The sequence below is a fragment of the Fringilla coelebs genome (genome assembly GCF_963513975.1).
Source record: "Fringilla coelebs genome assembly, chromosome: 3".
Classification (NCBI taxonomy): domain Eukaryota; kingdom Metazoa; phylum Chordata; class Aves; order Passeriformes; family Fringillidae; genus Fringilla; species Fringilla coelebs.
This window is the reverse complement of record NC_140030.1, coordinates 30,363,143-30,388,117: the sequence shown is the minus strand read 5'-3', so window position 1 is coordinate 30,388,117 and position 24,975 is coordinate 30,363,143. Positions and strand designations below refer to the sequence as shown.

General features: G+C 39.0%; 1 protein-coding gene across 3 annotated transcripts; it reads left to right on the top strand.

Annotated features, from left to right (window-relative positions):
- Window positions 1–3,811: 3,811 nt before the first annotated feature.
- On the top strand, window positions 3,812–24,206 carry ASRGL1 (asparaginase and isoaspartyl peptidase 1). 3 transcript variants are annotated; one of them, XM_084202206.1, is made up of 7 exons: window positions 3,812–3,946; window positions 4,978–5,246; window positions 8,970–9,112; window positions 14,078–14,232; window positions 18,458–18,576; window positions 20,360–20,470; window positions 23,123–24,206. In XM_084202206.1, the coding sequence occupies exons 2-7, from the start codon at window positions 5,060–5,062 to the stop codon at window positions 23,356–23,358; spliced, it is 951 nt and encodes a 316-aa protein (XP_084058332.1). In that variant the 5' UTR covers window positions 3,812–3,946; window positions 4,978–5,059; the 3' UTR covers window positions 23,359–24,206. The 3 variants fall into 3 exon arrangements, with proteins under 3 accessions (XP_084058332.1, XP_084058334.1, XP_084058333.1); XM_084202207.1 differs by lacking the exon at window positions 3,812–3,946 and adding an exon at window positions 4,478–4,578 and having other exon boundaries at window positions 4,963–5,246; XM_084202208.1 differs by lacking the exon at window positions 20,360–20,470.
- Window positions 24,207–24,975: the final 769 nt, after the last annotated feature.

The window sequence follows — 24,975 nt, the reverse complement described above, 5'->3', positions numbered from 1 at the left end:
TTACCTAAAATATGGGATAAGCTGAAATCTTGTTTTAATTACAGCCTTTAGCATGTTAATTGTATATGAGTAAGAACTAAGAAAACTATATTTTTCCTAGTGTAATCAAATTATGAGACAAAACAAATCTTGAGAGTTACATAAGAGAAACACTTCCTAATTTCTGGCATTTAAAATGTTGCAATTGTTGTGGTAGCTATGGAGGTGGTGAAGTTTTTTTGGCAAGGAGCATGGGATTGAATCAAAGCAATTGTAACCCTTGCCAGCCTGAGGGTGCCATTTTCTCCAAAGGGATCGATCCAGAAGCCCCCTGCAGTTGCTGGGAAGTTGTAAGCCTCTGACAGACACACAGACAAGTTTTCCAACATGCTCTTCTGTTTTATGCAGATCAGCCAAAACAAGAATGTCTCAAAGAGTTTTACAAAGGGATGTAAAGCTTGGGATAAACAGAGAATTGAAAATAATCTCAAAAAATTGAACTTGATCTGGCTTCTTTGAAGTTAAAGTGATTAGAATGGAGCAGACTGGGATTTAAAGACTTCACAGGCTTATGGGAGGGACTTCAAAAGCATAGAGGTGACAGAGGAAAATATTTTTTCAGCTGTGCAGTGACAAAAATGCAACATGGTTTCAGGGTTCTTGCAACAACAGGAAGAAGAGGAAAACAAAAAGTTCTAATTTTAGTCTCTGCCAGTCATCCATGTGTCAGTCTGGTTGTCTTCTATTTAGGATACTCACCTCAAATGCACCTTCAGCAGAGCACACAGCTGATAAATGTGATAAAATCTCAGTAAATATATGGGACAGAGAAACAGGAACCACCAGGACCATTTTTAAACTTAAGCTTTGAAAACTGGTCCAACGCACAATGTGCGCAGTTCGAAACTAGGATGTGAACAGGGATTTCCCATGACCACTATCACAATCTATGTCTCTCTTCTTCCCCTCACACAGGTTTCTGAGAGTGGCCTGCTACAACCATCCCCCTGTGTGCAAAATGCTTAAATACTAGGAGCAGTAAGGCACTGTTAACTCCTTGTTTGGGGCAATCTGCCCTGGGAAAACATCTACATTCTACAGTTAAAACCTCCCCAAAGTGGGAAAATAAACCCATCTCCAATTTAATCTCACTTCTGTGCAGAAGGGGAGCAAACATCATGGAAACTGGTAAGTCTAGTGCCTTTTCCCAAGAAAAAATATCCACCTGAACTATCCAATATACAGTTCATTAATCAATTAGAATTGATCACAACTGTGTTTTAGTGAATACCTAATCTAATATTTACTGTCCTACTACTGCACATTTCACTGCTGATCTTATCTGAACATGACTTTTAACTTTGCATTAAAAAATTAAACTCTCAGAGGAACTGTTTTTTCCAGCTCCCCTAAATGGGCACACTCTTCACAGTAAAAATATGGTAAGAAGTGGTTTACAGACTTAAATTGTGCATATGAACGAAGTTATTCAACATGCATGAGTTTTTCCAGAGTGTGACCTGAGCATCCTAATGCTGCCGTGATCTCCATGTCTAAAATAAAAAGATCCAAGTTTGCAGACTTTGTGAACAACATTCTGTTTCTGCATGCTTGACACTTGCTCGAGCAGCCTTAGCCTTGATCAACTTTGCATGCTCCTCCAATCCAATTAATAAAATATAGAGCGCTGCTTTCTGGGCTACACCAGATTTTGAAGATTTTTAAATAGTTTATGGATAAACACACAAGTTGCTACATAAACATTTATTTTAAAAATAGTTTTATTATAAATATGCATTAAACCTGTTACTTTTACAATGTACTTCACTTGCTTTGCTGGTTCCTAAAATTAACATTTCAATGAGATTCTGGGGGAATTCTTTCTCAAGAAGGAGAGCATGTCCTTAATTTATGGATTCTGCAGGAAAATAGAAGGCACAAGTATAGCTGTATTTTAGTCACTGGAAATGCAGAGCAGACCCTATCACATCAGGGTATTTTCAGACAAATGTTCCCTATCCACATGTGCCCAGATCTCTTCCTTCCCCGCTTCAGCCCTCCACCCTTACTCACCTATGATAACGTGTTCCCACCTCTTTCAAACAGGGCACATTCAGCTTACAAGCAGGAAAGTTAATCTCCACAAGGCTCCACATGCAACCACCCTAATTTATTCTGTACATTTTAAAATTTATTTCTTGGGTAATTATATTACACAAAGGTCTCTTATGAAAATTAGCAAGAGCAAAATCAATAGATTTCTAGAGCAACTATTTAAAACTTATTCTACCAGTTTACATAGCTTTAGGACAGGTTCCCGATGTGCAATTCAATGTGCTAATTTAAAAAAACTACATAATAATCATAAAACTAAATACAATACTGATGCTTTCCAGTCTGTTCTGAGAAGCTTTACAGCATTTTAAAAGGCACATAAATGATTTTACCACAATGACAAAGGCAGTGGCCAAAGAGGGCTTAAGGTAAAAATCTGATATAGAAACAGATTATTCCATCAAGTGACATCCTTGTTTTGATGAATCATAATGTTAGACTAACATTAAAATTTCAACTTAAAATTACTATATAAATTTTGTGTTCAGCTGTCCATGCAAACAATCAAAATGATTCTTCTAGACTGTTTAATCTAAATAGTATTTGTTTCCTGTCTTGACACTACCTGAAAACAAGAGAAATATTCTACAAAAACAGGCAGCACTCTCAAATAATTAATGCAAGAAATTTTAATGCCTGTCTTAAGCCTACTAATGACAAAGAAAAACCATCAGGAGTATTTCCTTTTAATTAAACCACACTAATTAGTTTTCAACAAACCTTCAGGATCAAAACAGATCTTAAATTGAGTGACTTCACACTGCCATAAATCCTCGCTCCTTTTGCACAGCCGCGTGCCCTTGACGCCCTGAGTGGACAGGGCAGGCTGCATTCCTGGTCTCCCTGCAGCCTGGAGTGCAGCAGCTCGCAGACACACGGAGCAGAGAGGCAGCGAGCCAAGCAGGAATGCTCAAGGGAGAAGGCCAGACGCATGCCATATAGTTGGTACAAATGCTGAGAAATCTTTGTTTACACTTCCAGTTACACAGGTAAGGGAGCTCAGAATTGGTTTTTTTTTTTTTTTTTCATAAACTCTTGGTTTTTTACTTTTCAGGAAGAACCTTTAGCAGCTCTACTTTTAGTTAACTACTGTTTGTTCCACCAGCAGCGTATAATTAGAAATAAAACAAACTTCAAGCTCAGTTCTCGTCTTTGCCATCAGTTTGGGAACAGTGCGGCCACATGCAGCTTACCCTCACGGATACATATACATATAAATGTATATAAAATGTAGTCTATGCCAACCTGCCTGCGATGTGCATGATGATGCGCACAGACCGAAGCTCCCTCGGCCTGCAGCACCTTTCGGCCTACAGAACTCCACAGACAGCCGAGCTTAGGGAACGGGAATAACCCGGCCCGGCCACGGGGAGGGGCGGGCCCGCGGGACGTGCTGCTAGGGATCGATTTTGGGGAGAAGTGCCATTTTTCTAATTGAACTCGAGGGGAAATCAAGTGGTGGCAGGCGGTGAGCTGGTGTGACAGCGCGGCTGCGGCCGTGCAGGGGCGGCGGCAGCAGCACTACCGGCTGAGGGGGCAAGCACTCCGGGGTGAAGGCAGCGCGGCGCCACCCGCAGTCGGCAGCCCAGAGCCGGGCCGCCCCGCCTCACAGCCGGCGGCAGCGGGCCGGCCCCGCCGGTGCGGGGCGGAGACCGCGGGGTGCGAGCGGCAGCGGCCGCCATGTTCGGTGCGGGCACGCCGGGGGCGCCATGTCTGTTAAGGGCGGCTGCCGGCGAAAGGTCCCCGGGCCTGCGCCCGCCCCGCACGGGAACGCGCCCGGGGAGGCCGCGGGCAGCGGCGCGGGAGCGCGCTCAGGGCGGCCGTGAGTCACTGCGGGGACGGCGCGCTCCAGGTGCGATCCGACCCAGCACTCCGCGGGAACGCCGGGGGCGGGCGGGAGAGCGGCGGCCCGGCCATGGAGCGCGGCAGGGCTGGGTCTACGGCCGAGGGTAGCCTGTGCTGAGTAAGGGAAGAGCGTAGCTACTGGCTGAAATAAAAACTTGAACGGCCTCGCCTACGGGATGATGTGCCCCACAGCGGCCCCGGCTGGGATTTCCTCTGCTCCCCGCCTGCTGCCGTCCCGGCCGGTCTCCCCTGGGGCAGCAGGAGTGCGAGGGACCGGAGGAGTGCGGGAGGCTCTGTCGGAAGGGTTTGCTTGTATGATGAGAGGAAAGGCTGTTGGATTCTGTTCTTCACAGCCTCCAAAAATAGTTGTCCCCGGGAAATTTTTCACGAGCAGAGTTTTCTCTGGGAGGTGCCCCAGATTTCAGTGGGAAATGAGTTAGCTGCTACTTCTTTGCCTTTTGCTGGAAGCACATCTTTGCATCACCAAAGATGTGTTGCAACTAGCAACAATGGTTTTTGCTCGCAGGAGGCCCACAACATGGTGTTGGCTGCCACGTGTGAATGAAAACCCTGTTTTCCTGTTCGAAGTTCAAAGTATAGCAAGTGGTCAGAGGTCTGGTATCCAGGTGGTTGAGCTGGGTAAGCCTTTAACTTGGGTTGGGTCAGGTCAGTTGTCTTTCTTTATTGCTGGTGATATTTCTGTACTCTGACAACAGGCTACCCATCTAAAACAAAGAGCAGTTGGCAGGTTCAAGGGTTACTCAAATGCTTATTCCCATGTAATTTATTATTACCTGACAGAATTCATATTAAACAATCAGGTTGTAGAGTAACTTAGCCTGAAGTGGACCCTTGCTGTGCCGCTTGATCCAGGCCCTTCCTCAAAGCAGGGCCGGCCTCAGAGTTGCACCAGCTTGTGTGGGGCCTCATCCAGACTGAATGAGGAGCTCTTCCATGTGAGAACTTGGCTTCCCAGAAGGTGAAATTGTAGCAAACTACTTGTATGTGTTACTTAACCTGCAGCCACTCTCCTTGTAGAAAGAACTACATGTGAAAGACTACTCCTTCCCATCGACTGACCTGCGTGCACAGCTGAAAGCCTGGGGAGGAGCTTGGCAGGATGAAGCCTGTCATCGTGGTGCATGGTGGAGCTGGCCGGATCTTCAAGGAACGAGAAGAGGGGTGCCGTGCTGGTGTTGTCAGAGCTGCGCTGCGAGGTTACGCTCTCCTGAAGCAGGGGGGCAGTGCCGTAGATGCAGTTGAGGAGGCAGTACGGTCAATGGAAGATGATCCTCATTTTAATGCAGGTAATTGTTCTAAGAATTAAGTGGACTTAGAACCATATTATATTTCAAGTGTTTTGCCCTGATGCTTCTGAAAATCCTAGCTTGTACTATGGCTGTTGCATTATTATTGATTTATGTACATTGCAGTGGAGTAAATACTAGTGTCATAAAATAGGCGGTTTCTCAGCATGGAATGTACTGTAGTTTCTCATAGTACACTTAGGAAGATGAGTTATGCTTTTGCCATTCTTCAGTGTTGTGTATCTGCCATTTAATTTCTGTAGTGCTGTTTTACTTTTCTGTAAATCTTCTGTTACTGTGCTATGTATATCCAGTTTTAAGACATGCACTCTTACAGAATATGTGTCAAGTTAATGTGTCTCTGTAAGGCTCTTGGATATACCTTGCAGCATTGTTTAATCCTGAGTGCTTGACCTTTACCTATTGCTATAGAAGTACTGGTGTTGGGGATTTTAGGTGGTTTTCTATTCATTAATGCTTGCAATTAGTTATTTTGTAAATAATACTAGAGAAGCAATGCAATAATGGTATATGAGTCGTAAATCTATACCTTCTTATAGTAAAGGTTCATAACTGGATTTCCTAATCAGTATTCCTAATCAGTTAATGTTAGTGGTAGTAATAAAATATTTTCTCCTCTTCTTAGGACCTCAAGTTTATTATTGATGAATTTCAGCAAAAATGTTTCCCCACCCCCACCCCGGTATGTCAGAAAAGAACAAGGAATGAAATGTAGGTGCTTAGTGTTTTAGGTAACATAGGTATTAGTTATGTGCTCAGTTAGTTTGCAGAGGTTCATTTTTCTGTCTCACCTTGCAGTCAATAGCAGCTTTTATTTAATATGAAACTTTCATTGTTTTGTTATTGACTTAGGTTGAACATTTTGATTTTTAGAGCATTCAAGCTGAAATCATGAAGTGGACTTGAAGGTGTAGAGTGTACTTTTATATAGTTAGCATCAGGGTGGCATTCTCATTTAGCTTTTGCTTAACTGGACTTGAACCTTCACCCATTGTTCAGGTTTGACTACGATGATCTAAGTGGCAAGTAGTCTGTTACTTACAGATATATCTAATTGTGTTAATGCTCATTAGGTACAGCTGCTCTCAGAATCTGGCAAAAATGAGCTGAAAGCTATGTGAAAAGGACCCTGATTTGTGTGGCTGTTTAAAACTCAGTATTTAGTATTTATCTTCATAAAAGGATAAAAATCCTTTTTGCTGTAATATTTTCTAGGCAAACAGACATTGCTAAGAGACAACAATGAAGATGTGCAGCACAATCAAGTTGTGTCCTTTTTTTGCATGATAGAGTGTAGCCATGCTGTGTAGGGTCATCTTGATGTAGGCTTGGTGCAAGGGCTCAGAAGCTATACTAGTGTATAAAATTACCATTTTAGTGATTTGTGCAGCTTAATAAAGTCATCAAGTTCTTCTTGTGGTGTGGTGTGATCTCTTTGGCTAGCAGTATGAACCAGCTTGGCATGAATACTCCAGGTGAAAGAACTGACACTCTACTGATCCTTGCACACTCTTTGCTGTGCAGCCTTTGCAGGACAGAGGACAGATCTGTCTACAGATAGAAGGAGTTGGAGTACTCCTCTCAGTATCCCAGCTGTGATTAGGCTGATGACAGACCTGATTATTTGTTTCCTCCTAGATTTTCTGTCTTCTGTTTTTTTTTTTTGTCTCCTGTTTTCCCAGCCCTTTGCTTAATAAGAAGCCAAAAACTTTATTTTTTCAGCACTGCTGCCAATGGATGCCATGGCCTCAGAGGCTGGTAGTCCTTACCCATTGCTTTGGAAGGCAGGTGAAAAGGCAGCCTGTAACCACAGAAGGAAGGTTTCACTCTACCTGAGATCACTTGAAGTTCAGTAACTAGCTTTGCCGTGGTGTACAGACTTTCATGGTGACTAGTGGAATGAGAAAAGTTGGCTGTACATCTCTCAAAGCTGGAGTTGTGGATGCCCCATCCCTGAAAGCGTTCAAGGCCAGGTTGGATAAAGCCCTGAGCATCCTGATGTAGTGGGTGACATCCCTGCCTGTGGAAAGGGTTGGCACTAGGTGATCTTTAAAGTTCTTTTCAGCCCAGGCCTTTCTGTGAGTCTATGGCAAGTGGGATGAATTGTTCTTAGGAGGTACCTGCCAGTCTCTCTTTACCAACTGTAAAAGGAGACTTGTTTAGAAAGCTGTCTTTGATTACAGGAACTATCTGCAACTGTTTTCTGCTCAGGAAATTTTAGAAAATCATAAAATCTATCCCATGAGATATGTCCAGTACACATGGAATACTTTTAATGTGGTGGTGAAGGGATCTCGTTGAGTTTCCCCTGAAACATAGTTCTGGTCACTGATGCTTGGGAAAGGGGTACCCTAGTTCTAGTGGGAATTTGTGATCATGGGTTAGAAATCCTACCCTGTCAAAGGAAGTTAAAAGAGCATAGCAGGGTTTATCTGAGAAAACAATTCCTTACCAACATAAGGAAAAGCTGGAAGAATGATGTTCACATGGGTGGCACAAGGCAATTAACCTGTAAGCTCTTTACAGATCAGACTAGAAATTAACATATTGTGAATGATGAAGAACTTAACTATGGAATAATTTAATTAGTTGGAGACAGGTAAAAAATAACTTGTGGGGAGTGTGTCTGTATGTGGCAGGGGCAGTTTTTGAGATTACAAGAGGAGGATTACAGGATTTAGCTGCCTTTTGTCACAGAGGATTTAATTTCTTATATTTGGGTCTGAAGTACATTGATATAAAAGTTTTATGTCAGTTATTAACAGTGGTTTCTGGACTGCTTTAATGTTGGTGTTACAGTAAGGAGAAAAGCCCTACTGGATTAGTTATATACAATGCTCAGGTCTTTTTACCTGAGGTACTGTGTATATCTGCCATGTTTTGGTCTGTTTTTGTACTTTTCAGGCTTAAGTCTTCACCATCCGTATTAGCGAGGCTTGTGCACTTGATGACTTACAACCTATTATACCTCTGTGGTACAATTATTTACATTATTTTAAAAACCACCCTATTTGCATTGTCTCATTTTATATGTCATTAATTTTTAATTAGTTTAGTGATAGTGCTGATAATTAGAGAAGACGATAACTACCTGATGTTTTATAACTTAACTTTTATTTTATAAAATTGCTTTATATACTGTTTTTATTTGGTATTGGAAGAACTTGTTATTTCAAGCTTTTGCTACAGTAGTGAGGGGACACTTACTCTGCTCCATTAATTTTGGCATTTTCTTGGAGTGCTGTGTGAAGTTCATCTGTTGATAGGATCAAACACTATACTATTTCTTTGGGTGGTGTTGTATCCTCCTTTGGAAGATTTGCAGAGGCAAAATAGTACACTTAAAAATGATCTGGGGAATAAAGAATTCTGTTCATGATGGTTTGTTCATCTAACTTTAATACCAAGTATATAATTTGGATGGGATTGGAAGTGTGTTTTTAATCTTACAAAAAGTACAACTCAGTTTTACAATAGATGTTGTACTCTGTGATACTTCTGTTAGTAGCTGGATTTTGTGGTTATACTCAGCAGAGCTCCTGCTGGGTTTTTTGTATTTGGGAGATACTTTCAGTAAGTCAGCAAAGTGGGAAAGAGAAAGGCTGCTTGCTGAGAGCTTATAATTGAATCACCTGGGTGGTTAGCTCTTAATGACTTTCTTCTTTTTCTCTTGCCCCCTACTTTTTTTTTATTTGTCTTTAGGTTGTGGATCTGTTCTAAATGAAAAAGGTGAAGTAGAAATGGATGCCATTATCATGGATGGAAAAAATTTAGACTCTGGGGCAGTGTCTGCAGTTAAGTGCATAGCAAACCCAATAAAACTTGCTCGGCTTGTTATGGAAAAGGTATGCTGATTATCTACTTGAGTATGAAGCATTTTCTTTTCCTTTGAACTTCATCCAGTATATTGATACCCCTCAGTGATGGTGTTTGTGTAGTGCTTTAAAGCAGCAAGGAAGGGAGAAATGGATTGGAGTGTTTGGAAACTATGGTCATGACCATGAAGCACTTACCTTAAAGGGGTTTTGGGAAATATTTATAAACAATAGCATTCTAAGGAAACATAACTTGACCTATACATGTTGATCTCCTGTAGTTCCGCTGCTGGTATTCAAAGGGGTTTTTTGTTGTTTTTCACTCGTTTTTTGAAGAGTTTTTATGTTTTTGCTGAGTGTTGTGCTTGATCTTGCAAGATTAAAGTTAGGTAATACACTGTTCACTTTGGAACTGAATTCATGGGAATGAATGTTCATGGAGCTGAATTACAGTTACATATTTGGCTATGTAATGCACTCCTTTGTTGTTCTGGGTAGTTTTCTCCACTGTGACCTGATCAAGTGGTAGCACCAGTACAGTTGTAGTCTTCCACCAGTGGAAGATAACAATAGCTCTATATGATGCTGACAGATTTTCCAAGATAATCAAATTTATCATGGCAGTAAAATATTACTTGACCTTCTATATAAGATCAATCCTATTTTACTCTACTAAGAAGTCCATTTAATATTTGCCACAGCAGACCTCTCTTATTTTTCAGATATGGTGCAACTGATCTGCGTGGTATCTGTGTCTGTTTTACTATTACAAGGCTGTGACAGTGATCAAAAAGTTTGTCCTGTCTTTGGAGTTTACATTTTCATCCTACTAGTGCAGCTGCCCCATTGTTGAAAAGGTTCATATTTATAAAAACACTTACTAATAAGGAAGACTTGTGTTTCTTTTGCCTTTCAAAGTTGCTTTTGAGGGAACAAAACCTGTTTTGGTGATCTATAAAGATGATTGACATTTGTCTTGTCCTCAATGGCCTCCAAAGCAGATAGAATTTTTTGTCCTTAATTGAAAGATAGTTCTGCTTTTAAGATCAGAACATTTCGCTAACATATTGAATATAAATACTTCAGTGAAATGTATGTCTACTAGCAAACAATGTTAAAAGTTGTGATGAATAAGGATTTTTCCTTCATACGGATTTTTTTTCATTATTAACTAGATCAGTAAATAAGTATAGGTAGTAGACAGCTTCACAAGACAAAATCTGAGAATAAAGATGAAGGGTCGGGGGAGAGATATCTCTAGCATGTTAAAGTGAATTATTTTCTTCTATAGAGCTTATTTTAATGCCTATTGTTTACTTATTCCAGAATTACTTATTCCAGAATTTACTTATTTATTTTCTCTGTTGTCTTGTCCATGAAAAAGATCCTATTTAAGTCAAAAGGTCAAAATTACACTGTTGGATTTTGAGAATATAACTTTGCAAAGTGTGTTTTAAAAATTGAACAGAAAACCCCAAACCAACAAACAGAAAGCCCTCTCCTCTTTCTTGTCTATTACAAGGTCTTTCTTGTCATTGCATCATGCTTCTGGTGTTCAAAAGTGTTGAGGCCAAATTTGAAATGAAATCATAAAATTCCACTGTACAGGACCAAGTATAATGGTGTAGCCCTAACACCATGACATTTTGTGGTACAGGCATTACTCTTTGCCAAAATGCAATAAAATCTATGTAAGATGATAAATTTCAAATGTAAATGTGGGCCTAAATTGCTTGATACATCTTGAGATGAGTTTCTGTGTTTCTCCATCTCCCATAAATGGAAATACCAGCTGATGTTGCTCTTCTGCTTGTTGTTGCCCATCTGTTCATCTTGGACAGGAATTTTGGGACACCAGCCCAGGGTATTTCACAGGACATTTCATAGTGTGTTTTGTTATACTGTGCTTGATTAAAAAGCATTTTTAACTGTGTGATTTGGGGGATAATAAGAGTAATTTTCCTGGAGTCTTAGGTCTGTATGTGTAATTCCCAGTGGTTTTTGAGTGCCTCAATGTTATAAAGAATTTTGAAACATGCAGCTTCCGAAAAGAAACAAATCAACCAAAACCACCCTGTACCTCTACTTGTAATTGTATTTCCATCCTATTATGGAACAGTGTGGGCTCCATCTGGTGGCCAGAATAGCTCCTCTACGTTGTTGCAACGCATTTGTCCTTTTTGGCTGTCGCTTTCCCACTGGGCTCAAACTTGTCCAAATTCATGGAGTAGAAAAAAGGAGAGAGCAGAATAATTTCCCTTCATTATTTACTGTCCTGTTGTTCACAGGATCTTCTAGAGGTGGAAGAATTTTAGGACATTTACTAATGTAACACATTCTTGGAAAAGCACTTAAATTTCTGTTGAATTATTCCTTTTTTATTGAACATAAATAGAATGATACATTGATTTTATTTTATTTTTTTTTTTAATCTGGGGCATGTAACCCTTCTCAGCTCCAAAACTTCATTAGTTGGGCTTCTCATAAAAATTAGAGCACTAATGCACTGGTATATGTAAGCTGTGTATGTTTTCCTCTCCTCTTATTGTGCAGGACTTTATGTTAGGCAAAAGAGAATATAGCTTAGAACACAGACATCTTGAGGCAAAGGGCCAGATTTCTTTCCTGTGTTCTGGGCTGCCAGAATTGTTAAATGAAGAACTGTGATGGTCTGAACTTCAGGCCCGGCAGAAATTTGGGGTATTTTCCTCATTTCCAGTGAAATTAACTAAGAGTGCCAGCATTTGTTTCTTATTTGTAAGATCTTTTGAACCCTTTTCTTGTCCTTTTGGATTACTTTATGTAAATGTCTTCCAGAAAAAGTTGGCACTTTATGTTAGCAAACATATTAATGAAACTAGAAGAATGAGACAGAAAAATGTGCTTTTGCATTGTTTGACAGTGTTCTCCTAGTTCTTTTGATTGACAGCATCTGCTGAAGAGAATGATAAAAATCACCTTAAGACATCTTTTCAGTGAGGACTGAAAAAGAAGAGAAAAAAATCCAAACACAAAGTCCTTGTAGAAGTTTTTATCAATATGCTAGTATTTCTTGTTTGTGTAGCCTAGGAAGATGCATATGTTATGCAAATTTGTATATGGGATGGAATCCTATGAAAAAGTTTTTGGAAATAGCTTATATTTTTTAATAATAAAACTTTATCTTTTTAAAACTTTTTTAAAGGATGATATAGTCTTAGTTGCTGAAGAAAGCAAGGGATGGAGGACACAGCCTTCTGGTACAGATCAAGACTAAAGCAAATTTCAAATTTCCTACAAAAACCCACCAAACAACAGAAAAACCCCAACCCACACCCACAAATCAAAACCAAAACTATTTTGAATATCATATTGTGTGCTTCTCATGGGTTAGTGGTAGTGGCAGAGGGGGGCAGTATTGCACAAAGAAGTTGGCTTTCAAGTCGAAGAGCACTACTCATTAATTTTGTTGGAAAAAGGTTGGTCTTGCATTGTCTGGTAATAGGGGAACAGCACTCAGCATGAAAGCCCAATGTCCACTTTCATGTATACAGGGGCTTCTTCTTGTCACCCTTAATATTTCCTAAAGTAATGCTCTCCTGAATTAAAGATTAATTAAAAAGGCATTTAAATTTTCAAAAATGTTTGATGTCAGGGCTGCAACATCAGAAATGTTTCTAAAGTGTAGTCCTCTGTCCCTGTCCAAAGGGCTTAATGCAGCAGCTGTAATAGGCTTAAGCAGAGATCAGTGTCTGTGACTTGGGAAGAGGTTTGTCTGGAATCCTTTAAAACAATGCAGTGCTATGCTTTGGTCATGGTTGTGATTACTTGTCATTGCCTTAGAAATCAACAGCAGGTGATGGTCTGCAACATCTTAACCTGAAGCTTTGAGACTGTAAATGTCCTCCAGAATGTAGCATGGTACAGAAATACCCAAACTCTGCTGTCCTTCTGGCTGAGAGCTGGCACTCTGCCATGTGGGTGCTGCAAGGCTCTGCAGGCCTGCTGCCCCCAGCATCATGGTTGTGTTTGGACCTCAGCTGGTTCTGTGTTGCTGCAGGGACAGAAAGGCTGGCTGTAAGTTAAGTACTCTGCTCTGAAATTGTTCTGTGCTGTATAGTCAGACCACCACTTCTCTAAAACCTTCCCAGGCTCCAATGAGCAATTGACAGCTGTGTAATTGTGCAAGAAACTGCTGCTTACTTTTGACACATCAAAACAAAAACAAAAAAAAAAATCAGATTTTGGAGCTCAGAGCTACTACTAAAGTAAAAGGATTAATTAAACAAATTTATCTGGCAAGTGTCTCTAAAATATGAATTAACCAAGGTCTACAGGCTTTAAAACATGGAATTAACTAAGGTTGTTGAATTAAAATCTGGTTTGGAGTGCTTTGTAAGTAAAGTATTGTTAGAAGAGAGTAAACATTTCTTGGTCAAACCCATTAGAAAGTATTCTGCTCTTAAATTTGATCCTCTGAGTTAATAAGAATAGCAGCTTGTTGAAGGAAATATTTAAAATGAAATGGTTCAGCTGATGATAAGGAACATTTTAGTTGTATGCTGTTTGTATTTTATTTTACTAGGTGTAATGCCTTTAGACAGGAATTTATTTAGCATTCTTTTGAATAAAAGCCTTCTAGATCTCTTAGTTAACTAGACAAAACAGTTATGTAATAGTTTGGTGATTCATTTTAAACAGTACAAAACAGTTGCATGCAAATTAGCTAAAGAACAAATTTACCAATTTTCCCTCTCTGATTAGAGTAAGTGTTAAATAGATAAAGTAAGTTAAATAGATGAACAATTGTTTTCTATTGATGGTTAAACTTGGTGGTTTGGAGAACTGAAAGCATCTTCAGCTATAGTGGAAGGGGATATGGACAGAAGTTTAGAATTTTTTAAAATAAAATTTGTAATTTTCTTTCTGTGGATACTTCTAAAAATAGCAGTTATACAAAACTGCTCAGTACAAGACAAAATGAGAATTGTCAATAAATCTCTTGTCTTTCTGCAGACAAAGCACATGCTGCTGACTGACCATGGTGCACACCTGTTTGCTCAGGCCATGGGTATTCCTGAAATTCCAGGGGAGAAACTCATAACTGAGAGATCCCGGGAGAGATGGAAGAAGAACCTTGAGCCAGATTCCAACCCTGTAGAGTTTCAGAAGTAGGTAAAATATATTTTATTTTCAAATTTGGGTAATTTACTTTGGGCTATCTGGTTACAAAAAAAAACTCAAAAAAACCCAAAAACCCCCGAATGAACAAAGCAACCAAGAAAAACAAAACCCCAAACAAATAAGCACAAACCTCAAAAGCCAAATGTTATGTGGCTTGATACACTCTTTACAGTATGTCTTTCTTGAAAGCAGTAGAAAATCAAGCTTTCAATGAATTTGGTTAAACTTAAATGACTGGAACAAAATTGATGAAACTTGTTGCTGCTTAAGAAGTTTATTGGTCACTTTGACAATAGTATGGGTTTTGTGGCTTTATTGGGGAACAAAGTTAGAACTTGTTACTGCTCTTAAAATCATCAGTTACAGAAGTGCATAGAGTAGCTTTAACAAACAGCAGGTATTATGTTGTATAGCTTTTTCTGTGGAGAAACTGGTTTTAAAAAATCAGTGCACATACTAAAACAAGTTAATAAAAAAAGCCCCAAAAACCTAAGAAAGGTGATCTTGGTTAAGTATTAAGTAGATGATCAGATTTGTTTTTGAATTGGATTATTCAGTTAAACAACATTAGAGTTTGACTAGTGATTCCTTCTGAGTGGTAATTGTGGCTGTTGGTTATGAAAAGGAATGAAAAAAAATGACCAAGTTTAGTGGTGGGTGGGAAGAGGGATGCTGCTGGATGCCCAACAGCAAAATGAACATCATTTGGAAAAAAAGCCAATCTTATATAAAATAGAGGGGAAGGTGATTGGGACAGTAAAGGAATGAAGAACATCAGGTGTCAAGAATGATTTCTGTGCCTTTGAGGTAGGCATAATCGCTTAATTGTTTTAAGCTTCCATTTGTACATCCATTATTGTGGTGCAGGAAAACACATTACATAAATTCTCTATTATGTGCTGTTCATCTGTTTTGTGAAACAGGAGTAATGGCAGGAGCAGAGCTGAATTTGTAGATCAGAAGGAGGAAATTTCTTCTGTAAGCATGTTAATTAAAGTCCAAGAAATGAGGCTATAAATTACAACCTGTATGTTACTTTCAGTAAATTGCTGGAAGGAAAAACAAAGTAATGAGACAAGCATGGATATGGTCTTGTAAACAAAGTGGTGTTGTTCCTTGACTATAAGGTCTTGGTCATAGTTTGTTCTGTATCCAACAGAAGTTATCTTTTGATCCGTGGTGTGTCCAAGGACTGGGTGGTATTATCATTGATTGTGAAGAATTTTGAAGATGGTGTAGCCACCACTGTCTCTTGTTCTCTTGAACATACCAGTTAGAATAGCATGGCATTTAAGTCTTCATTCATTCATTCATTCCTCATAACTCCTTCATTTTTACCTTTTTATACCTTTTTTTTTTTTTTTTTTTTTGTTTTCCGGAGAACAGTCAGGCATCTTCAGTTTCAGCATGGATTTCTTCTGGAATATCTGATAGTAAAACGCTTGTGTATTTCTGAAAGGCTGAAGACTTTTTCTTGTCTTGGCCATGCTGTTCTTTTTCTGAAAACCAAAACATCAGCACAAATTCGCGAAGTTGAAAACAGGTCTTTTTTAATGCAAACCCATTTCATTCTGTATTGCATGTGGAATGTTCTTTTTCCCTGTTATGTCCACAGTGATTATGCAGAAACTTGTCAGAGGCGAACAGACAGAAGGTGAAGTAGTATTAGTCAGAGGCAACATAATACCAGATCATACTGGGAATTTGAAGGTTGGTGTATATTTTACTTCCAATCCCCTGATCCTCACAGTGTTGGAAACCCCAGGGTTTCATAGGCTTTGCACGTAAGGTCTGGTGTCTCTATAAGAGGTACCTTTCTCTTCTGCTGGTTAGAAGCTTGCATTGATTTATGCTGAAAGCTTAGGATTCCACTGTGTGTGGAACATTCCATCTTGCACACCTTTTGCCGAGAACAAGGCGTGATTTGATTTATCTGCACGCTGCGAAGACTCTGGCAATACCCTTGTTAAGAATTACTGGAGTTTGTCTGAGAATCCCACAGAAAGGGTGTTGAGTCTGGCTGCACGGTAGTAAATGGGCTCCTAGCCCTACTGTGAATCACGCTGCTAGACTAGAGTAACTTGAGGAGGTATTAACTAACAAGGACCCTAACAATAAACAGAAAACTCCACTACTGATGCAGGGCTGAGAGACAAAATAGCAGGTAAGTTGTTCATTAAACAGGGATAGTGTAAATATATGACACTTCATGGGTATTGGATAATGAAAGATTTAGACAAAAGGAAATTAACAAACCAAAATAATACATTCTGTATCACAGTATATGCAGTATATAGGAATAATTCTTGATTGAAAAAATCCCTAATAGCATCTGCTGGTACACCACAGGTACTTGTTGAGGTTCTTGCTACTGTCAATAACTAAAAATAGAGAGATGGTTATAATTTGATAGCAGTTTTGTCATCTTGGTTAATGTTTTGGAGTCAACTAGCCATGCAAAAAAAATTTGTGTATTTTCTTTGTTCTGAAGATGATCAAAGGAAAGGTTACACTGAAGCAGTAAAAAAGGGACTCTGAGAAATCAAGTGCAGGTGTCTATTTGCTCCACTGCAGATGAGGTGTGTTGGACACATTCACTTTGTTATTTATTGCCAGTTGTGCTCTCATACCAAAACAGGTAATTACTGCCTGTGTCATCTGTGTACTTTTATTTTCACAGTTGCTTAAGGTAAATACTTATCTACAAAAATATACCTCTGGATACATCTTCCTTAGTTTCTCAGGAGGATCTAACTTTAGTTGGTTGAAGGGTGCTACATGAATGTGCAAGGGAGTACTGAATTTACTAATGTTCTTTTCAGCAAATCACTTTTAACAGATGGATGGGTGGGAAGCCCATCTGCACTATCATATCAGTTTGAGATGAGGTCCGTCTCTACATAAATGTCAGAGCAGCCTATAAGGCCTGTGATTCATCAGTCAACTTTGAATTGCTGTGAATGAAGTGTAGGGACTGACAGTGTGATATTTTACATAAGCAGGAGGGAACAGGAAGTTGAGTCTCTGAGGCACTGGCTGTGGGTTTCAAGGTGCACAAAGACTTTGAGTTAATTAGCTTAGATTTTGCACAGCTATAGAGAAACCCTCACCAGCGCCCAGGCAAATTTGAAAGGTATTCCTTTTCCAGTTGTCCATTGGGTAGTTCCTTGAAGGGTTGTTACAAATTATTTTCCTGTGTGGAGGAATTTAGCTAATTTTTGGGGTTTGGTATACTTCTCCTAGTCACGTAGTGGTTTCTGTTCCTACGTGAATTGCTAAGACTGGAATATAGGGGTATTTAAACTGTTGCTTCTCAATAATGTCTCGCTTCTCAGTGCAGCAACTGTTACAGCAAGTCACGACAGGCTTTTTTTTTTTTCCATACACAACTACACATGTCTATTTTGAGCAGGCTATTGTAGATGTCTTTTCTGTGCTGAAGAAATAAAAATATAGTTGGGACTTTTGTTTTCTTCAGTGCCTGAAGATTTTTAAACCACTGTGCAGTTTCAGCAGAGTCTACTGGCCAAATGATTTAAACCTCAAGATTACGTAGCGAAGGAGTACAAAGACTAAAGTATGTCTTAATGATGCATTGTGAGCAATACTAGTTGAAAGGAAAATAAATAAGCCTTTTCTTTTTTTTTATAGCGTTCAAACATTAAGGGGAGTAAGGAAAAGGAAAGAGGAGGAACAGGAAGGAAATGATTCAGTGCATGCATAACATTACTGTCCTTTTCTGTATGCACTCATTTACGTGCATTGTCATTAATAATTCCGGTTAACCTCCTGTTGAAACAGTGGAGCCAATTGTTGCATCTTTGAGTTGCCATTTAGGGGAAAGTTGTGTGTCAGTTTGTGTGTCAGCCAAAAAACTACTCCAGAACTATAATGACTAGAAGTATTTCTGCCCTGTGTGCTTTTGTTTTGCGGATTTTTTTCCTCCCCAAGTTTCCATGCTATGAAAGTAAACAAGTCATGGGGGAAAGATTAAAAAAAAAAGTGTTTTCTACTCTATTAAATACAAAGCTTGTAAGAATTATTGCATGTTTCTTGTTATTTTTGTAATGAGAAGCCTGGCAAAATAGCTTTATGGTGAGTAGTAATTCTGTTGTAGAAATGTTCTTTAAAGCTACCTGGGAAATAAAGGCAATGTACTTTGGCAGGTATGCTTTAATTCTGTCTAATTTTATGAACTGTTTTTCTTGGCAGAGACCTTGGAACAGTCGGTGCCGTTGCTATAGACAGTGAAGGCAATGTAGCTTGTGCAACATCCACGGGAGGACTCTCTAACAAAATGATTGGCCGTGTTGGTGACACAGCATGCATAGGTATGGGGTGTGGGATCCTGCCTTTCACTTTTTGGGGGTGTCTCATTTAAAGAAAGAAAAAAAAGTATTACAATTCTCCTTTTCATTAGTGAAACAAAACACAAATACTAGTCCATCTGAAATGGAGGTCTAACATTCAGTCTATCAAAGCTAAAGCTCCTTACGGCTTGGAGATACGCAAGGAAGAATTGGAAAACAGGGATGGGAGTTTGTTTTTTCTGTCCTTTCTTCATTGCTAACACCTGTGTTTCCTTTCTGTTGATTCTGATAAAGCTCTCCTTTTTATGACTCTTCTTTCCACCAAGTCAAAAACTGTAGCCTGCTGTTTCCTCCATACTTAAGGAAGTAGGTGTAATTGCAATTACTACTTGTTGTATCAGTGAGCAAGAATTACAAAGTGACTCGCAGCTTTGAGTAAATTCCTGTTCTTAAGAGAGCCCCGATAAGACTGTCGCAGAACCTAATTGATGTGGTGTGGATTAAAGGAAATATTTTAAGAGATTTCTTATCCAAGTATAAAGAGACACTTGAAATCCTTTCCACAGACTTGCCAATTGATTGCTTCAGGGTTCTACCATACAGCTGGGATTTGGAAAACAATTATTTTTAGTAAAACATGTTCCAAACTCAAATAGTATTGCTGTTGGCAGTATATGATTATTATAAAACTGTCTTTCTTTTGCATACAAAGTTGCTGACATTTTGGTATCCTGTGGGTTTTGACTATGTTTTTCAGTTTTGTGTCTGGCTGCAGCCTTCTGACTGCAAATACCCTCCTCCTGTGTAGATTATGTTCAGCATTGTTATAGTCTGGGACATGGGTTTGTGAAGGAGAAGTGAAACTTGCAACTTTTGGTCTTGCTAGGCATCTTCAGGATTTAATGCAGAAATGTTTAAATTTGTGCATTTAAACATCAGAGGCTTTGGTAAGGGGCATTGACTTAATATGGCAGTGTTTTTCCATATGTTACTCAGAGTCCATTAAAAGGGTCTGATCAAGAAAGCACAGAAGGGAAGAAACTTTCATTGCTCTTCTAAGGCCTCTTTCCCCTCCCCCAGTACCTTGTTTATAAAGCTGTGGTATGTTAGTTCCTAGCTCCTGGGAAATATTTTTCTTAGGAGATGTGCTAGAAATATGGGTAATGAGCAAGCAGAAGCTTGGTAGAGAACAGGGTGTGGAATATGCCAGCAAAACAAGGATGGGAGAAAAAAAAAAGGAGGGAAGGGGAGTTCAACGGAAGAAACACTCTGCTTGTGGGGAGGACTTCGAAGATTCTTCAGGGGTGCTTTGAAATTTAACTAGAGCTCATGCTCTTCAAATCTCTTAGGTGCTGTGGAGGGTAAGTTCCTCTCAAACTAGTCAGCTCACAAATGTCCTCACTAGATCTTCCTTCATATCTTCTCAATTGATATCACCTGACATTCTGCATCCTGACCCTATCTTGCTGATCTTCAGTATACCCCCCCTTGCTGTTCTGGAAAATATTTTTGCCCATTCCTGTGGAGTGTTGGCCTGCTTCTGCCTCTTGTACACAAATAGATCACTAGTCTTCTCTCTCAGCTTGGCATCTGACTTGCTCCAACTGTTGTTTATCTCTTTCATATATTTTACTTTACATATTGTGGCAGAATTGAGAAGGAAGCTTTTCTGACACTTTGCTCTCAGAAATGCATGGAGCTAATGGACCTAAAGGAAGAAATGCTTGGTACCTATTTTAAACAATGCAGGGCTTTTAAATCATATTACAGAATATTGCCTTCTTTTTTTTTTCCCTTTGAAAAGGAAGTGGAGGTTATGCTGACAACCATTCTGGTGCCACTTCAACCACAGGACATGGGGAGAGCATTATGAAAGTGGTCTTAGCCCGACTGATTCTCTATCACATGGAGCAAGGTATATTCCAAACTTGCTGTAATCTGAAGTAAGGAGGATAGGAAACATTGCCTAATCACAGGTTTCAGTGTATAAACTGTCATCCTAGGACAGCTGTCAGAAGAGTTGCTCTAAGGGGTATGTGGATGGGTTAAAACAAAAACTTTAGAAACAAAACAAAGTATTAAATTATTAATAAAGCTAAAATAGCTGAAGTAAACAGAATTATCTCTGCTGCCTGATACTGAATCATGCTTTAGATCAGTGTACATTGAAAGACATTACTCTATACTTTGTTTAACAGAAGTTCTCTTTAATAATTTTTTCCCAATTATAAACTAAAATTCTGTGAGCAAGAAAAAGAAAACAAGTAAAAATAAGATGCATTTAAGGGAGCAGTAAGGGAGGGCTAGAAACATAACTAGAGCTGAAATAGTATAGTATATTGCCTTTCTAATAAACTGTAAAAGTCGTTATTGTAACAACTCTGATTACAGCAACAGAAATTATTTTAAGACTTTTTAACCATGATTTCAATTTACATTTTGTTTTGGAAAATGTACTAAACGTACTGGTGGGTATGTGGTAAACAGCTGACACAGTATGTCTTATGTGACTGTAATGCAATCTGACTGTGGGATGACCCTTTGTAGCTTTACCTTCATGACTTAGTCTGTCATCTAAACCCTTGATTATGTTACAGCCTGTAAACATAGCCAGACAACATACTTGTGTTGCATGCAGTTCAAGAATCATTAATATAGATATCACCATTATTTTTAGAAATAAAATAGCTTTGGGGCAGTACAGTGTAACTTGCTTTGAGATCAACCAAAGTGGAAATAGTTGGAAAACATTCAATTTACAATTTCATTGGAGAAGCAGTAAGTAGAGAGACAAGTAACAGCTGTTGTGTTGAATATTTTTGTTGTACTTTATAGGGCTGTTGCATATAATGGGTGCATTCCTCTAAATCTCGTAGCTGATGTAACAGTTTCAGCATAAAATGCAACCTACAGATTATTTCCCAAAGTTCTTACCATGTTATGCTCTCCCTTTACTCTCTAAATTACATCTATTAAGTATTCAATTTGTTAACAGCTTTCTAAGCTCTTTCTAAACTGTATAAACCAGTTTCTTCTCTGGCTTGAAGTTAACTGCATTGCAAGACTTCTGCATTGATAGCAGTTATCTGGCTTGTGATTAATCAATTTGAAAGGCAAATGAGGCCCAAATTAAGAAGTTTATTGGAAAAAAAGAAGAAGAAAATTAACCTACATGTATTCATGTCTAGTTTGTTTGCACTTGTTCACCCTGTCCATGCTTGCTTTACCTTCATTCATCCTGCCCAGAAGTATAACTCAGCTGCCAGGCAAACACGTCAGCAGTTAGATTCCCCCCAGCCCCTCCTCCCAACATATTTCCATGAAGGCACTGAAAACAAACCCTTAAGTTGTTATAGCTTTTTGAGTCCTTGAATAGTGAGCTGAAGTTGCATGTGTAAGAATTGCAGAGCCCTCATAATTCTGTTCAGCTATTTCGTAATTCGCATACTAAATATCCTCTTTTGGACAAATGCTGCAAAATTTACTTCTGTATTTCAGGAGTGAATTGCTTTGCCAGTCTTAACAGCTGTTGGAATTTCAATCTTATGGTGGCAGCTGTTGTCTTGGTGAAAAATCAAACAGTGAAATACTGACCCTTTGAAGACAGTGCCACTGACTTGAATAGTCACAGTGTCACCCATGCGTCAGAGTAAGGAGCTTTATCCTGTCAGTCACCAGTGCTGTGAATAATTCTGACTGCTGGTTTTATTTGGTTTTAACTCAAAATTTGCAGGGAAGGCATGAAGGTCAGGTTTTGTTCTATAACTTAAGCTGCATAACTGAGGGTCTGTATCTTAGGGTAATTAGGCCAGGCCAACTGCATATATTTAAACTTGTAGTGAACAAATATTTTGCAGCTATTACAGGCCTGTGTGTATGATGTGCCTATTAAATTTATTTATTTAGAAAATACTCCTGTTAATACAAATCCAGTAGAGAAAAGTTAAAGTTGCATTGCTGGTCCTTTGTCTGATGTCTAGTACATTGAGACCTCATTTTGCCTGATGGTTTCAGAAGTTTCAGGAAGAGTCATGCTGATGTCTGCTTTTGATAAATTATGACAATGTGTAGTACGTGCCTTGAGCTCTGTTGCAGCCAGTGGAACTAGAAGAGAGATGACTGAAATTTTCGATTGTTTTGATGTGTGTTTTTTTCAAATTGTAAATGCTTTAGATCTAGCTTGTCATAAACCTTTGATGAAAACCTTGCAGATTGACTTTTTTTTCTAGTCAAATGATAGCATATGAAATGGTGTGTCTTGAACGTAAAGTTTGTGAGCTAGTTTGTATTAAACAAATTAACTAATTCTGAGACAAACTAATTCTGAAACTGAATCAAAATCAGAAGCTATGTAAATAAATACTTGGGGCAGTACCACACCATAGCAGCTCTTCACAACTGTCCAGAGCCTTCCCAAAAATGCATGCTTTGTTAGACTGGAAATTTCTTGCCAATTTAGTTGAAAGAGAGGTACATTTAACTGGTTTCATGGGGAGGGGTGAAATTTGAAGAGAATTTTAAAACTGTCAGGGCAGGTTCAATGAAGTGATTTTGTTTTTCTTTTCAGGAATGTCACCAGAGGTAGCAGCAGACACTGCATTGGACTACATGAAGACACGAGTTGGGGGTTTGGGGGGTGTCATTGTTGTCAACAAGGCAGGAGAGTGGGCAGCAAGGTTCTCCACCAAGGAAATGTCCTGGGCTGCTGTAAAGGATGAGAACCTGCATTATGGCATTCATGCTGGGGAGAAGCATATGAAGTCTGTTGACGAAGCTCTTGCGTCTGAAAGGAAGGGATTCTAAGAATGAACAAAATTGATTGACAGAGAAGAATGAAGATCTCCAGTTTTTGCTGGAGGAGAATGACAGTTGGTTCTGTCTTTCTGAATGATCTTTTGGTTCACAGGCACTACATTTACAGTCAAAACAAAATCTGGACATTGTTCTTTGGTGGACATGTATATATGTGTAGTCTTTTAACACCTTTGTGAAGTCAGCTCCTCCTTTTTTTAGATAAGAAAGAGAATGGTCTGTAGGTTCCTTGGTTAGCATGCCTTAATCTTGCATTAAAGGGAGCCCGAGTTTCAGTATTAGAGGAACTCCTTTCCACATCCATTCTCAGAGACTGCTGCCAGGATGATTTGAGAGAAAAATATCTATTAATTAAAAGCTGAATTTTGAAAGTCCAGAGTCTTTTGAGCAGCCATCCCATGGTACCAGCTTGCTAATGGTCAATGAAATACCACCAAAAAGCAGTGAAAGGTTGAGATTAAAATTGTTCTCACAGGCTTGAGGTAATTTGTCAGAGGATATAATGAAGCAAAGAAAGTAACTTTGTCCAGAGAAGGGAAGGGTGATGCTAAAGAGCTCTAATTGCATTCATTGACATCACAACTAAGTAGTCTAGAATGTTTCAAACTGTATGTGCTCAGTTAACAGGAAAGATGCTATGGACTTAGTATCTGGGGTAGTAATAGAAAAGGTCATGCTTTCAATAAAAATAACAGCAATCTTTTCTACTCAAACGCAAAGGTGATAGGCACCTTTTAAGTCAAAACAGGAGACAGAGATGCTGATTAACTGGAGAAATAATTATCTGAAAGTAAGTGATTAAAGCAAGTTGTACTTAAATAAAACTGCCTGTTAACAAGCTTCTTGTGTGAAGTCTGAAACATTGTCTGCAGAGATTTTCTTTTTTTAAAAAATTTATACTCTCTTACTTCTAATACATTCTCTCCATTAAGATTTTGTATTTTTAAAAGAAAAATTCCTTTTTTATTTTCTGACTCTCAACTATGTATTTTTTTTTGTGTTAAGAACTGTAATAATTTTATGCATTTCAGTTAGTGACTAGATTTTCTCCTACATGCCATCATTTTGTGGAATGTTCCCTTCACAAGATAGCCCAAATAACCATAACAAAAATCTGAAATTGTGGTTTGAAACCACTCCTACCTGGGTCCCAGCTACAATAAGCAGTATTACTGAGTTTGCACATACAGAATAGTAGGATTGCCAAGACTGTCTAAACTTGCTCTGTGCTTTGATCAGTGCTATCTTGGATGTTGCAGGTGATTGGATGTGGACAGTGATGGTGCAAGAGAAGATGGCAGATGCAAACCATGACCCTGGAGTACTTATGCACTTTTTATCAACAGAAGATCATGTTGAAAATGGCTGCTACCTGATCATCAGAAGTTCATAAAGCAGTAACAGTAATTCTGATGTGCTCATTGGTAGAAAAAAGCCTTCTATTGAGTAAAAATTAATTTGTTTCCCCTTCTGTGCATGAGATACCAATCCTACAGGATCAGGCTGTTCTCTGGGGGTAAAAAAAAAGGGTAGCTTCATTTCCAAAATACATCCAAAGTATTTGTCATCAATAATCTGTTTTGTTTATCTCACCTATCCCTAGTGGAA